This window comes from Stenella coeruleoalba (assembly GCF_951394435.1).
Source record: "Stenella coeruleoalba genome assembly, chromosome: 11".
In the NCBI taxonomy this organism is placed as follows: domain Eukaryota; kingdom Metazoa; phylum Chordata; class Mammalia; order Artiodactyla; family Delphinidae; genus Stenella; species Stenella coeruleoalba.
The window spans coordinates 51,701,611-51,716,506 of NC_137157.1; the positions used below are offsets into that span (position 1 = coordinate 51,701,611).

At 39.4% G+C, this 14,896-nt stretch overlaps 1 protein-coding gene across 1 annotated transcript in view; it reads right to left on the reverse strand.

Moving 5' to 3' along the window:
• TBC1D30 (TBC1 domain family member 30) overlaps window positions 1–14,642 on the reverse strand; it is an 87,853-nt gene extending 73,211 nt beyond the window's left edge. Inside the window, exons 1-2 of the mRNA XM_079937837.1 lie at window positions 14,003–14,642; window positions 9,257–9,421 (exon numbers count right to left, since the gene is read on the reverse strand). Coding sequence (XP_079793963.1) covers window positions 9,257–9,421; window positions 14,003–14,441 — 604 coding nt within the window. The 5' untranslated portion in view covers window positions 14,442–14,642. The remainder of the gene's footprint in view (window positions 1–9,256; window positions 9,422–14,002) is intronic.
• Window positions 14,643–14,896: the final 254 nt, after the last annotated feature.

Sequence of the window (14,896 nt, forward strand, 5' to 3'; positions counted from 1 at the left end):
TCTAGACCCAGGCACAGTGGGTGAAAATAGACCCACGCCAAGCAACATGATCATGAATTCCAGAAGACCAAGAACAAAGAAAGATCCCACAAGCTTTCAAAGAGGAAAAACAAACAGTCCAGTACAAAGGATAAGGAATAAGACTCTAGACTTCTCTAGACCAACAATGAAAGCAATAAAACAAGGCGATAAAACAGGTATAGAAATGCCAATTAAAGCAAGGATATAATAAAGATATTTTCATTCCTGCACAATTTCCAAAAATTTACCTCACAGGCACCCTTCCTCAAGGAGATATGGGCAATGATATTTTCAAAAAAAGAAAGAAAGAAAACACAGGACACAGGAAGTAACAGATCCAACACAGGAGAAAAAGAGAGCCTCCAGGCTGAGAGTGAAGAGAGATCCCAAGATCACGGGTGTGCATCAGACAGGGCACAACCGCCAACAGTTGTGTTGACTGCAGTCAACACAAGATGCTTCCTGCTACTGGACCCTTTTTCTAACTCGAAGTGAGAATGCCCAGGTGAGCTGGTCCAGATTCTCATCTGTGCTTGTTTATCTCACAGTGTGCTGATAAAGTGCCTGTTCTCCACTCCCCTCCATGCCCACAAAAGTGTTCTGCTTGGACCTACTTCTGAGAGAAAGAGCAAGGCCATGTTGGCGAGCTTCAAATCAAAAATAAGCAGCAGTCCACTCCTCCAGCTTAGCTGATCATTCATCAACTAGTCCAAAACACAGCCCTGGCAGATGCCACAGGACCTGCCCTCTGACTCCCCCAGAAGGGGCTCCTGTGAATTCTCTGAGGAACCCAACATCAGACTGTGACCCAGAAACGGTTTGGCTTACCTTTTGAGAGCTTTTCTCTAACAGAGGCAGCAACATTACCCTTTCCCTACACAACTAGGCATGGGCTTGCTACTCAGCTTTTCAAAACTATATGTTGTTTAGGGATATGTACAAGAGGCAGAAAAACTATAAAGAGAAGCGAGGGAATAATTAACACAAACGCAGGGGAGAAAGGAGATTTCAGCCAGGGAGGAACACACAAGGGCTTCTAATGTGCCAGTAATATTTATTACTCAATCTTCATAGGTAGATATCATACATAGATTCTGCTTATTTTTAATATATATACATGTATTAGAATACTCTTCTTTATGGTGATGCATTCTATAATAGATATCTTAAATAGTAAGTGAATTTCTATTTAAATCAGTGATATTGTTTTAATATTGTGGAACACTAAAGGAACCAAAAAAATATTCTTAAAATTTTTATGCCTATAAATGTGAAAGTTTACGTGAAATGGGCAAATTGTATGTAATTTACCAAAGCTGATATAAAAAGAAATAGAAAATACAAATAATCCTATAATTTTTTAAGTTGTCATAATTTAAAACCTTCCTATGAAGGAAACTTCAGGCCCAAATATTTTACCAGTAAATTCTACCAAACTTTTATGAAAGAAATAATTCCAGTCTTATACAATCTCTTCCAAAGAATGGAAAAAGAGGGTACTCTGTAACTTCTTTTATGAGACTCCCAAAACTTGACAAGAGCATTACAAGAAAGAGGAATTATAAGCTAATCTCACTCATGAACATAGCCATAAAAAATCATAAACAAAATATTAGCAAATCAAATCTAGCAATGTATATATGTATGTACATATACATATTGTGTGTGTGTGTATATGTGTATATATTCGTGTGTATATTATATGTGTGTGTATGTATATATATATATATATATATATATAATGACCTAGGTAGGATTTTTTTCAAGAATACAAAGTTGTTTTAAAATTCAACAAAAATATAAAATTCAACATATTATCTCAATACAGCAATAAAGTATGTGATAAAATTCAGCATCTTAGCAAACTGGACAAGAGAATTTTCTTAATTTGATAAAGGATTTCTACAGAAAACTTTCAGCAAACATTGTACTTAATGGTGAAATGATAAAAAGAAAACTTTCCTTCTGAGGTTGTACACGAGACAAAAATTCTCATCTTATTTTCACTACTTCTATTCAAGATTAAACCGGAGGTCCTAGCCAGTACATAAGACGAGAAAATAAATGAAAGGATGGTAAAGAAATCCATAAAACTGACAGTATTCACAGATGATAAAGATTATATACTTAGAAAAAACAAATGATTTTACAGATAAATTATTAGAATCAAGAAAAGGAAAAGTAAGATTACTGGATATAGTACCAATATGCAGATAACAATCATACTTCTATGTACTAGAAACAAATAGAAAATGAATTTCTTAAAAGACACCAATTTAAAATAGCATCAAGAAAACTCAATTACCTAAGAATAAATATAGTAAAAGATATGTAAGACCTCTGCATAGAAAACTGTAAAATATTATTCAAATAAATTTGAATAATAATTTTAAATACCATAGTTATGGATTGGAGGACCCAACATTGTAAAGTTGTCAATTCTCCCCTAAAAGCCAATAATAAGCAAAACAGTCCTGAAGAAGAACAAGATGTAAGAACCTACACTATCAGAGAGTAAGAGTTATTATAAAGTGCAGTAATTAGGGCTTCCCTGGTGGCGCAGTGGTTGAGAGTGCGCCTGCCGATGCAGGGGACACAGGTTCGTGCCCCGGTCCGGGAAGATCCCACATGCCGCGGAGCGGCTAGGCCCGTGAGCCACGGCCGCTGAGCCTGCGCGTCCGGGGCCTGTGCTCCGCCACGGGAGAGGCCACAACAGTGAGAGGCCCGCGTACCGCAAAAAAAAAAAAAAAAAAACCAAAACAGTGCAGTAATTAAGACAGTGTTGCATTGGCTCAAGGATAGACAAATAAAACAATAAAATAGGATAAGAGACCCCAAATAGACCCACACACATATAGAAATTTATATAAAAATCTCACCACAGAGCAGTGGTAAAAGGATGGTCTCTGATAAACCGTGCTGAGTCAATTAGATGTCCACATGGACAAAAATGAATTTTTTTTTTCTGGACAAAAATGAAATTTGACTCCTTTCTCATTTCATGTGAACAAAATGAATCAATTTTAGGTGGCTTTTGATCTGAAAACAAAACAATAAAGCTTCCTGAAAATATAATGGGAGAACAGAAAGCACCAGCTATAAAGGCAGGACTGGTTACCTAACCTGTGGGACCCCTTGTTCAAAAATCACTAAGAAAAGCAACAGCAGAGCATTAAACCAATTGTAGGGCCCTGATGAGCATGGGCCCCAAGTGACTGCACAGATCACATGCCCGTGAAGCTGGCCCTGCAAGAAGCTAAAAGACTAGTAAATTGGACTAAATAAAAACTAAGAATTCTTGTTCATCAAATGACACTCTTTTTTTTTAAAACTGTTCCATCTCCTTTTATTACAATCCTGTCCTTGTGTTCCAGAATGAATAACTATTTAATACACACACCACTCCTAAAATTGATCTTAACAGCCCCAATTCTTTCTCAGTATATTAAATCAAAAGGAAAAAATCAAAAAAAAGAAAAATCACCTGGTTTAGTACATCCCAGGAACAGCACCTTTACTAAACAACAGGAAACGAAACATGCCAGAAGTCTGACCAAACACACAAAGCCGCAGGTGAGATGCCTGATAGGAAAGGATGACTCCCAATGGAATGTTCATAGATGCCCTCTAGATGACACTCTTAAGAGAGTGAAAATGCAAGCCAAAAAAGTGGGAGAAGGTATTTGCATCACATGTATCTGACAAAGACTCATATTCAGAATACATAAAGAATTCCTACAAATCTATAAGAAAAAGGAGACTAATCCTTTTCTTAGGAGACAATTAGTCAGTAAACACATGAAGAGGTGCTGAACCACGTTAGTAATCAGCAAAATGAAAATGAAAATCACGCAGCCACTAAAGCACTCACTAGAAGAGTTAAAATTTAAAGGACAACACAAACACCAATTGTTGGCCACTCCAAATCTGCCTTTTCCTGTTGGTTTTTTTTTCCCCATGGCACTTATCACCTTAACCCCTTCTTACATACATTTAAAAAAGGGTTGAGTCTTAGTAAGCACGTGACCCAACTAGGTCAAGGAAAGTAAATTATGGGACTTTCTGGAGCTACGGAAAAAGATGTTCTTTCTGGTACGTTTGCTGATTCGGAGCTGCTGTTGGCCATTTTGGTGTTGTCCAATACAGAGGAAAGCACAGCTAAGAGATGAAGTCATATGTCTTAAAGATACTCTCTGAGCACCTGTATTTACCTGATTTAGCTACACCTGAAGGCACATCCTTGGACTTTTAATTATGTAAGCCCATCAACTTCCTTTATTGCTTAAATCAGTTTGAGTTGTGTTTCTGTACTCACAACTGAAAGGAGATTCGTCACTATTACAATGTGGTGACAAAATAAAATGGTAGACTGAAAAGTAGTGCATTAATCATTCAAAATTATGTTTATGATAATTTATGCCAATGGCACCAGCTTATAATATGTTACATGAAAAAGGCAGGATACAGAAATATTATACAGTACACCGACTTTGGAAAAACTTCATATTAAAAAACCACTTGCATAAAAATTCAAAAACATTAAGAGACTGTCTTTAGAAAATGGTTTTTCCTCTTCTTTTTACACTTCTGTATTTTCCAAGGTTTCTTTATTATTATATTTTAACACTTTTTATTGAGATATTATTCACATACCATAAAATTCACCCTTTTAAACTGTACAATTTAGTGACTTTTAGTATATTCACAGAATTGTGCAACCAACACCACTATCTGACAGCACAACATTTTCATCACCCCAGCAAGAAACCCATGCCATTAGCAGTCATTTCCTATTCTCCCTACCCGCAAGCCCTGGCAATGACTAATTTACTTTCTATTTCTATGGATGTGTCTATTCTGAACATTTCAAATAGAATCATAAAGTATGTGGACTTTTGTGCCTGCTTCTTTCACTTAGCATCATGTTTTCAAGGGTCATCCATGTTGTAACATGAATTAGTAACTTCATTCCTGTTTATGGCTGAATAATATTCCATCATATGGATGTATCACATTTGTCTATCCATTCATCCATTGACATTCAGGTTGTTACCATTTTTTGGCTATTATAAAAAAAAACTGCTATGAACATTCATGTACCAATTTTTGTGGGGATATACATCTCCAATTCTCTTGGGTAAATACCTAGGAGTAGATAGCTGGTTAGGTGCATTACTTTTTATAATTTTTTAAAAAACAATGAGAATTGTTTCTTAGTGGAAAATGTTGAATGTCAGTGATACCAAACTCAGCGTCACACAAATTCCTTCTTCTGCCGCAGAGGACAAGGTACTACTGTAGAGAAGAGACCCATAGAAAAAGAAGAACAAAGGCCACTCACTGTTTGACAAAAGTATCAGTCTCTACCAGGCATTTATGATAGCAAGATTTAATTACATTATCAGGATGCCAGGGTGGACACATTAACAAAATAAGTCTATAAGCTGCCTAAAATTCCTGTACTTAGAGACCAGGCTAAAATAAAGATAATACGTCCATTTACATTCACGTTTTTTTCATGCTTCTCTCTTTTCACAGTTTTCCAATCACCACTAGATTGGAATCATCCAGATCAATCACTTGATCTATAACACCTTTCACAAACTCAACCAGCAGAACAAACATTTAATATACCAATGCAGAAAACTGTAGAACTAGGCAACGCTGATCATTAAGATGGCCTCCCTTCTGTTTTCAGGAAAAATAGTTACACCACGGGATAAGCAAACTACTTAAAAATCTTATCATCAGAATCAAACTCCCGGCCAAATATCCACCTTATTCTTCCCATCATCTTAATGCCTTTGGGTAGATTTTCCTGCACACCACACTACATTCGTTCCATAATCCAGATGGCCAAGAAAAGATATTTACTTCACGTGCAAACTGCGCTAAAGCAGTATATTCTAATAAACCTGAAACTCTGTATTATATCCTTCGTATGTTACAAATTTCTTATTGCTCCAACAGTAATCCAGTATTAGAGAAGTATCAATCTAATTGCTAAGAAAAAGCAGACCCCTCTTATGTTTACGGTCCAAAGAGTGAAGTTTTGAGATACCTATCTTCAAATTCCTTCTCAACCACTAGGCAAATTACCTAAACTTTCTGAATCTCAATTTCCCAATAAAATGTGCCTAAAGACAATATACTTTTGGAATTGCTATGAGAGATAAAACCAACACTTTCGCATAAAGCACATACTTAGTGAAGAGTAGCTGCTGATACTATTCTTATTATTCATTTTAAGATTAATATTGAAGTGGTTATACTATGGTTACCCTTAGATAAACGGTAAAATCGAGGGGAAAAATCTGCTGTGCTATAAGGCAAGTATTGATCCTGCTCTTATTCTCACCCGTTTGAAAATAAAGGGATTCTACCGTAAGGCTTGGTGTAGAAAATCAAAAAGTCTAAGCAGTTACATCACCTGTGTTAGAAATAGAAATGATCTAGTCATTTTGGTTCATAATCCACACTTTCTGATTCATCATCCACTTGTGATTCTTATTTCAAAATTAATATATCCCCTTCGGTGTATCAACAGGAAATAATCCATTTTAATAAAAGATTTAAATTGTTTAATTCTATAATATGACCCTGTTTTTGTAAAACTAACAACAAAAAAAATATTTCATGTATATGTAAAAAAAAGTGTTTAATTCTACAGCGTGTTATAAAAGGGGAAAAGTCACTTATAGAAAGAATCATAAGCACTGAATCCATACGGAGGGGAAAATAGGGGTTATCTGACTTTTGCACATTAAATGCAAACAATTCAACACGTATGCTGTATTGCAATGCATCACTGACAGTCACTACTAAACTGAAAGTTCAGTGACTAATCTAATTAAACATATTTGTTATTAGTTGACTTTGAGGAAAGAGGACAAATGGGTAAGTACTGGAATCAGGCATTTAGTCACTAAACTTCTAACCTCCGGGGCTTCTCTGGTGGTGCAGTGGTTAAGAATCCGCCTGCCAATGCAGGGGACACGGGTTCGAGACCTGGTCCGGGAAGGTCTCACATGTCGTGGAGCAACTAAGCCCGTGCCACAACTACTGAGCCTGCGTGCTAGAGCCCGTGAGCCACAACTACTGAGCCCATGTGCCACAACTGCTGAAGCCCACGTGCCTAGAGGCCGTGCTCTGCAACAAGAGAAGCCACGAAAATGAGAAGCCAGTGCACCGCATCGAAGAGTAGCCCCAGCTCGCCACAACTACAGAAAGCCCGCGCGCAACAACGAAGACCCAATGCAGCCAAAAATTAGTTAATTAATTTTTTTTTAAATCTAACCTCTAGAGTTCTCAAATGGATAAATAACCACTTAGTCAAATTTCTAACAATGTCTACATCATAATACTTTATCACATGATGAGAATGATAATTCTAATACACTGTTATTTCTTAATTCAACAAAAAATTCTGTTTCATTTAATAGAGTCTTATTACCCAGGGGGGAACTGAAATCCAAGGAAAGGAGCCATTAACCCCATATTCTCTGACATGCAAAACTCTGGACGTAAAGAGACAAAAATCTAAAATACATAGGAATGCTGCACCCACAAATCCACAAATTAAATTGGGGGCGTGTGGACACATTTTTCTAAAAAGACATAAAAGCCAGTCCTTTCATCAGTCAAGCAAAGTGAAACTCTAAACGATTATCAGTCTCTGGTACTTACCAGCCTGTGATCCTGTGCTAGCCTGACATTCCTCTCTGTCTCCTGACACTGGCTCCAACGCCCCCCCTTATACTTTCCCACACATCCAAATCCATGCATTTACCACTTTGTGCTTTTAACTTCTGGTACAAACAATAATAATGGGAAGATGAAAACACAGTTGAGAAGAGAAAAATCAAAATCAAAACATTTCAAAATAAAAAGGGAAAATAATACCATTTTTACTGGACACTAGTGAAATCAACCAGAATGCATGGAAAAATATCAAATACTTATAACACACGACAACTTTTTGTATACATACACATATATAGATATACATGTACTATATGCTATACATGTATATCTATATATGTACACGTATATCTATATATCTCTACCCTCCTTCTCTACCTATTTCAGACAAGTGTCTGGCTCTGCAGAAAACCCTATTCAAAACCAGTCTACTCAATTATATTCCTGCTTCTTGTATGGACTATTACATCATTATAACAATAAGAAGTATTCCGTTTAATACACATTAGGTTGAAACCTTCCTCAGTAAACAGCATAATAATAATTTGGGGATAACAGTGATATAATAAAAGGAGAGGAAGCAAACAGTATTTTCTTTTAATAACAAACGTAAGAATGGAATTTAAGTCATTAATTTTATTATCTGAAGCTAATCAAGCCCTAAAAATTGTTTTATGAAAACAGACACATCTTCATTTGGAATTAAAAAAAAAACACTCTAGTAAGTGTCACTTTACATACAAAATGTGACAGGGTAAAGGAAAAAGAAAAGGCAACTTTCACATGCACCTAAAAAGCTGCCACGGGCATTCTGTCAAAACACATAATTGTGCCTCTGTTTACCATACCTGTTCTGCCACGCTGCATGTTAATAAAAAATAAAAAACAAAAATAGGGAAACATTAGCAGAATAAAACATAAAACTCTTGCATGGAGAATTAAAAAATCAATTCACAAGCTTTTATATCCAGTATCTAACATGGATTAGTAAGTTAATATTTTGTTTTTAACTCAGTTAATAAACCATGCATCTCTTACTTATGAATGGATTACCCACGAGACAGGTTTAATTTGTTAAACTATGTTGTCCTTTTCGGATTTCAGAGCAAGTTGTAAGATCCTGTTCCAAGAGTCTCCTTCTTTTAAATCAATTGTTTAATTCACTTATTAGAGCAACACAGCATAAGAAAGTAGAGACATGCCTTTTAGGTTGTGTCTCTTTGCTGCTGTTTTAAAAGTAAAGATTTTAGTCATTATGTAGCATCAGGCAAAAATAACCATTGTCAAAGTGAAGTGCTACCTCAAATCTATAATAATAAAACTAACTACATTGTAACATCAGACATGTAATATACATTTTAACTGAAAAATACAGGAAGCTGTCTGAGTTGTTCATCGTTCTTAGTTCTGAAGGTATAGACTTCCATTTAAAACTTCTCAATACATATATTCAAAAGCATAATGACTACTGACGTGGCTTCACTAACATTCCGGTCCCACGTGGCAAAAGGGCTTACCCCAATCCAGCACTTACTTCTCTTCTGAGACACAGCCTGCAAGCACGCCGTCACAACATCGCAGTTCCTCTGTACTTTGTGCACAAGCCTATCTTTCTGCTTCAGCTGCCGAAGTAATTTCGCCGACTGAATGCCAATCCTGTACTTTAGCTCTCGAAGGATCATCTTCAGTTCATTTGTGTCTATCAGTAAAGAAACAGGAAAATAGAACAATAAATACCCTGAGAGGAATACAAATTCCAATGTGATACCAATCATGAGACAAATCTCTGGAACATCCATTTAAACCAAGTAATCCTGGATTCTCACCCAGGATTACATGTAAACATTCAGCTGAAAGATTCTGATGAAATAAGTCACTCATTTGTTAATATTTCTTGCCCTGTCCATGCAAAGACTGTAAGATAATTTTATTCTTGAGGCTACTTGTAACATGTAAGCAAAGACTCTTATGATATCCAGCTCTGGTTTCAAATTTGTTTCATTGCCTTAAAATTGGCATTTTTTTTTTTTTTTTCCGGTACGTGGGCCTCTCACTGTTGTGGCCTCTCCCTTCGCGGAACACAGGCTCCGGACGCGCAGGCTCAGCGGCCATGGCTCACAGGCCCAGCCGCTCCGCGGCATGTGGGATCTTACCAGACGGGGGAACGAACCCGTGTCCCCTGCATCGGCAGGCGGACTCTCAACCACTGCGCCACCAGGGAAGCCCGGCATGTATTTTTTTTCTATCATTAAAGTGCTCAGACGGTAAGCTTACAGAAAAAGAATCTTTAGTCTGTTAAATCAATGATAAATCTAACAGCTGATAACAAATGTTTTTTAAAAGCACTCACTTTTGTAAATGATCAAAGTAATATTACCACATTTTCTAATATAGATAAACGTAGTGATAATGGTTTTGTTTTAAATATACAGCCTTCCCATAGCTTGACATTGAGTACAACATTTCATTTTCAAATATGGTAGAAAATATGTCCTTCAAACAGATAAGTAAAAGACAGTTCGCATCTATAAAACTAATATTCTCAACAGCAGTTTTTCTACAAATGAAAAAAGACTTGGGAATCAGAAGTGACCACAACATCTATATGAATAATCATTACAATTGGGGAGTTTCATTTGTCATACTGCATATTAGTATGACTAATGTCGCACTTCATTAGTCACCATACTGTGACCTGTCAGGCAGGCAAAGCCTTCCACTTGGCGTGGCACAGGCTAGGCCCTCATTAGGGGTCCTGTGTGGGGTTTGGATCTACTCATTTTGAAAGGGATTTGGAGAAACTAGAGAGGATCAGAAGAGAACAAAAGAAGTGTGCAAAAGTAAGAAAAACATTCCAGAGATCACAGGAAGTGAACTGTCGGGGTCTGTGTCAGAGAAGTGGGTGAGGGTTGCTTTAACAGCCGTCATACTGGATTGACCTCATTATGGAAAATGCATTTGACCTTGAGTTAAAAAGAATTGCCTTTGGATCAATCCACTTATCTGTGTGATCTCAGGCAAGGCAGTGCTCCAAGTCTCAAATTCTACAAGATTATTCTGAAAAACAGATGTGAATAGCCTTTATAAACATTAATATAAAGAGCACTAAAGTAAGAATAAGTAATTACTGTTAGGAAGAAAAAAACAGCCAGCTATTTCTCTCACCTTGAGTTCAAATGTGGTGAGATATAATGAGAAGTAAGAACACACTTAGGTTAATTGAAAACAGTTGGGTTCTGAGGATGATTAAACGTGGAATGGAGCAACAAGAAGACACCAGAGACCCTTCAATCCCAGATTCCTTCAAATAGAGCAAATTCGAATGTTTAAAGTTTTTCCCTCTATTAACAGAAACAAAAGGGACAGGGATATCATCATCTTATATTCAAATTACACTTTCCTTCCACAAAAGAGTCATTTTCGGTGACTCTTCAGATACCTAGAGCTCTATGATTTTCTGAATGATATGTACTGTCCAATGTAGGAAAAATCTTCAGAGTTGAACTTGAAAATGTCTTTTACAGCAACATGTGCTGGTATATAAATATCTGGAAGACAGAAATAAGGTCTGCTTTATCTTTATTATGTCCCACAGCATCAGCCATAGCTCCTAACACAGTGTTCAATAAATGAGGAAAAATGAGATCATCAACTGACAAACTGAACAATTTCCTCTTTAAGGAATTCCAGTGTATATAATAATAAAAACAATATCTAACATTTATTGAGCACTTCACACCCATTAACTTACATAATTCTCACTACAGCCCTATGAAGTAGTAGCATTTTCTTTTACTGAAGTATAGCTGATTTACAATATTGTATTGTAATTGTAATATTGTATTGTATTGTAATACAATATTGTATTAGTTTCAGGTATACAGCAAAGTGGTTCAGTTATACATATTTTTAGATTCTTTTCCATTATAGGTTATTACAAGATACTGAATATAGTTCCCTGTGCTATAGAGTAAATCCTTGCTGTTTATCTATTTTATATATAGTAATGCCTATCTGTTAATCCCATACTCTTAATTTATCCCTCCCCACCCCCTTTCCCCTTTGGTAACCATCAGTTTGTTTTCTGTGTGTGTCTGTTACTGTTTTGTAAATAAATTTATTTGTATTATTTTTTTAGATTCCACACGTAAGTGACATAATATTTTTTTTTCTCTGCCTGACTATGAAGTAGTATTATTATCCTTATTTGTAGGTGAGGAAAATGAGACTCAGAGAGGTTAAAGAGCTTGCCCAAGGTCACACAATTAGTAAGGAACAGTGGCAGGATATTAACTCAAGCTAACTCCAAAGTTCACGCCCTTAATGACAACAGTGAAAAGAGTGCCTAGATTTCCTGAGAAACCATTTTGGTGCCTCACATAAATAAACAACCCACACATGCTGAATATCTAAATAGGTCCTACAACAAAATCCGTATCAGAGGGAAGAGCAAATTAATACACAGGTTATCTACATTATAGAGTCTTAACTACATATTATGTTAGGAGGGATATTTTTTTGACCCTGAAAACAATCAAATAACCTAATAAGCTGTAAAATTATTTAAGTAGACGGCTGTTTCCATTACCTGATTCCTTATTCTTTAATGATGTTTATCGATGAAGGAAAAGGGATATATGTGTGTGTTTGCATGTGTAGGACTATCATAATATGGCATCATGTACATTCTAATAGGGTCGACTACAAGGAAAGAAGAGATCAGCAGATAGCTAACCATGCAGAAAGACTGAGACTTGGGCAAAACTGACTCTTACAGGTCTTATGAATGATTAGTAGAGTGGTCACTTATTTGAAATCTGTATTTCCAAAGCTGTACTGTGACGTCTTCCCTAAACTTTAGCTTGCCAAATTTCCTCTTCCAAAAGGAAATCACTAATCCACAAAATTCTCTCCGTAATGAAAAGTAAATAACCTTGTAAAAAACAGAAAGCCAAATCATAAGTCTTCAAAATTGATTCTGAAAGAACTACTGCCCTGCAGAACTCTTGGCATAAACACCCTGAGAAGAGCCAAATAATTGTATAAAATTAAACAGCACAACTCCAGCTAAAGTCCCAGGCAGGGGTTGGGGGGGTGGAAGCCATTTGTAACAATCAGCTGGGAAAAAAATCCTCACCAGGAAGCCAAAAGAGGAAGCTGAAAGCTGTTTACACAGATTTCAGAAAGCAGGGAAATTTATTCCTTTTCTAGTTAGGTCCACCCCCCACCCCCACCCCATCCCCGCACCAGCTGGGCTGACTTTACAAATAGGAGACAAGAGACCCATCCATAGTATTCTTGTTCCTCCCTTTCCTGGTAATTTACCACAAGGACATTAACTCAAGAAACGTTATGGTGGCTTAGCATGTTTTTCCACACCTGACTTCATTTTGTAAATTGAGGTCTTGATATATCTATACCAAAAGACAACTGTAATAACTGTGTCAGTGCCTGAAAGGAAATCTATTATGAACAGTTGAGGGAAAAAAAAATCTCAATTAGGACAGAGCATCAGAGTCTGATAACAAAAGAAACCAAATTAGCCTCTCCCCCCAAAGCCAAGGCCCTTTTGGGATCGACCTCTCCAACTGAAGGTACTGGTAGTTAAATGCTGTGATAATGACAACGCCCTAGGGCCCTCCACTAATCCTCCACCCAAGGGGGAAAAAAAATCCACCCAGTGAGCTTCTTGAAACCAGACGTTCTGAGAAATGGATTTCACACGTTCTGCTTAGAAACTGCATTACTGAATTATTCTGCCTCACTAGTTAAACACTCTCTCAGTGGTGTGGCCAAGGAAGGTGGATGTAAAATAAAATTTTTAAAAAGTGGATTTTGTTTTTTTTTTAAACCAGCCCCAAGAGTCGCCTCTATTCTCTCCCAGGGCCCTCTAGATAACTTCAGATAGACAAATCGGAAACTCCAAACCTGTCTTAACAGCTGTTCTGGTGAAATTAGAACCTGGACTGCCTCTCCCCTTGGGCCTCCACAAACACAAGGAGGATGGGGGACGGGGGGAGGGGGGAGGCCCGTTGGTACCATTCCGATAACTGATGCTTCACTCGACAACTCGAGAAGGGATGGGGGTACAATAAGAACTCAGTCATGAATCCGTGACACTGTGGCCAGCCGTGCCAGGTCAAAAGAGACGTCCCAAACTTAACATCTGGGCGCACGGCCCATCAGCACAGGTGCGCGCTGGTGAGCCGGAGAGCGCGGACTGTCCCAGCGGGGGCGCGGCTCCGGGAAGCTCCCGGGAACCCCCTCCCCCGGTCCTCACCTTTCTGCCACAGGTACTGCATCTGGTGCCGCTGACTCGGCCGCTCCTGCAGCTCCTGTAGCACACGGGAGTCGCCGGCGCCGCCGCGGCCGCCCACGAACACGTCGGAGCCCGAGGCCTCCGTGGAGCTGTCGAGGCTGTCTCGGCGCCGCTGGCGGCCCCAGGGCCCGCGGCCCCCGCCGGCCGCCTCCTCCTCCTCCGTGCAGCTGTACAGCTCGCTGAGCAACCCGCTCACCAGGGACGCCGTGCAGCTGCCCCGGGGCTCGCCGGGCTCCGGGTCCTCCTCGCCTTCCCAGGAGTCCCTGGAGCCCCGCGCTCGCTCCGCCGGGGGCGCCCCTCGCAGGTTTACAACCAGGGGCGCTCTGGGGCCCGCGTCCTCCATCCTCACCTCAGGCTGCGGGAGCCCCGTCCGGCCCCCGCCGGCGGGCAGGACCTCCATGGCTCCCGCCGCTCCTCCCGCCGTTCCTCCCGCGGCGCCACGCCGCGCCGGGCAGTTCCGGGAGGAGGCGCGGCCTCGGCCCCACCGGGGGTGTCCTGGGCCGGGCGCAGCGCCAGCGGCCTCCGGATACCCCAAGCGCCCGACCTCCCCCCGGGTCTGTACGCGCGGCGCCGCCCTTCGGCCCCGGGCGGGGAGGATAGGGCGGCGGCCACGCCGCTCGATAACTGGGGACACCTGCAGCAGGTGAGCCCAGCCTACGCCCGGGAGCGATCTCTGAAGAGCGTCCAGGAGCAGGATGTGGCCAGAACGAATCAGGATGAAGCTTTTAGCCCGGAGGGGGAAGGTCGCTCTGGCTGCTGCCACCTTCACGTTTATGAACGTGATTAACTCAAAAAGAGGGCAGCTGTAGCATCCTATTCAGCCACCGGCTCGAAATAGTGCCGGTTCTAAGCGCC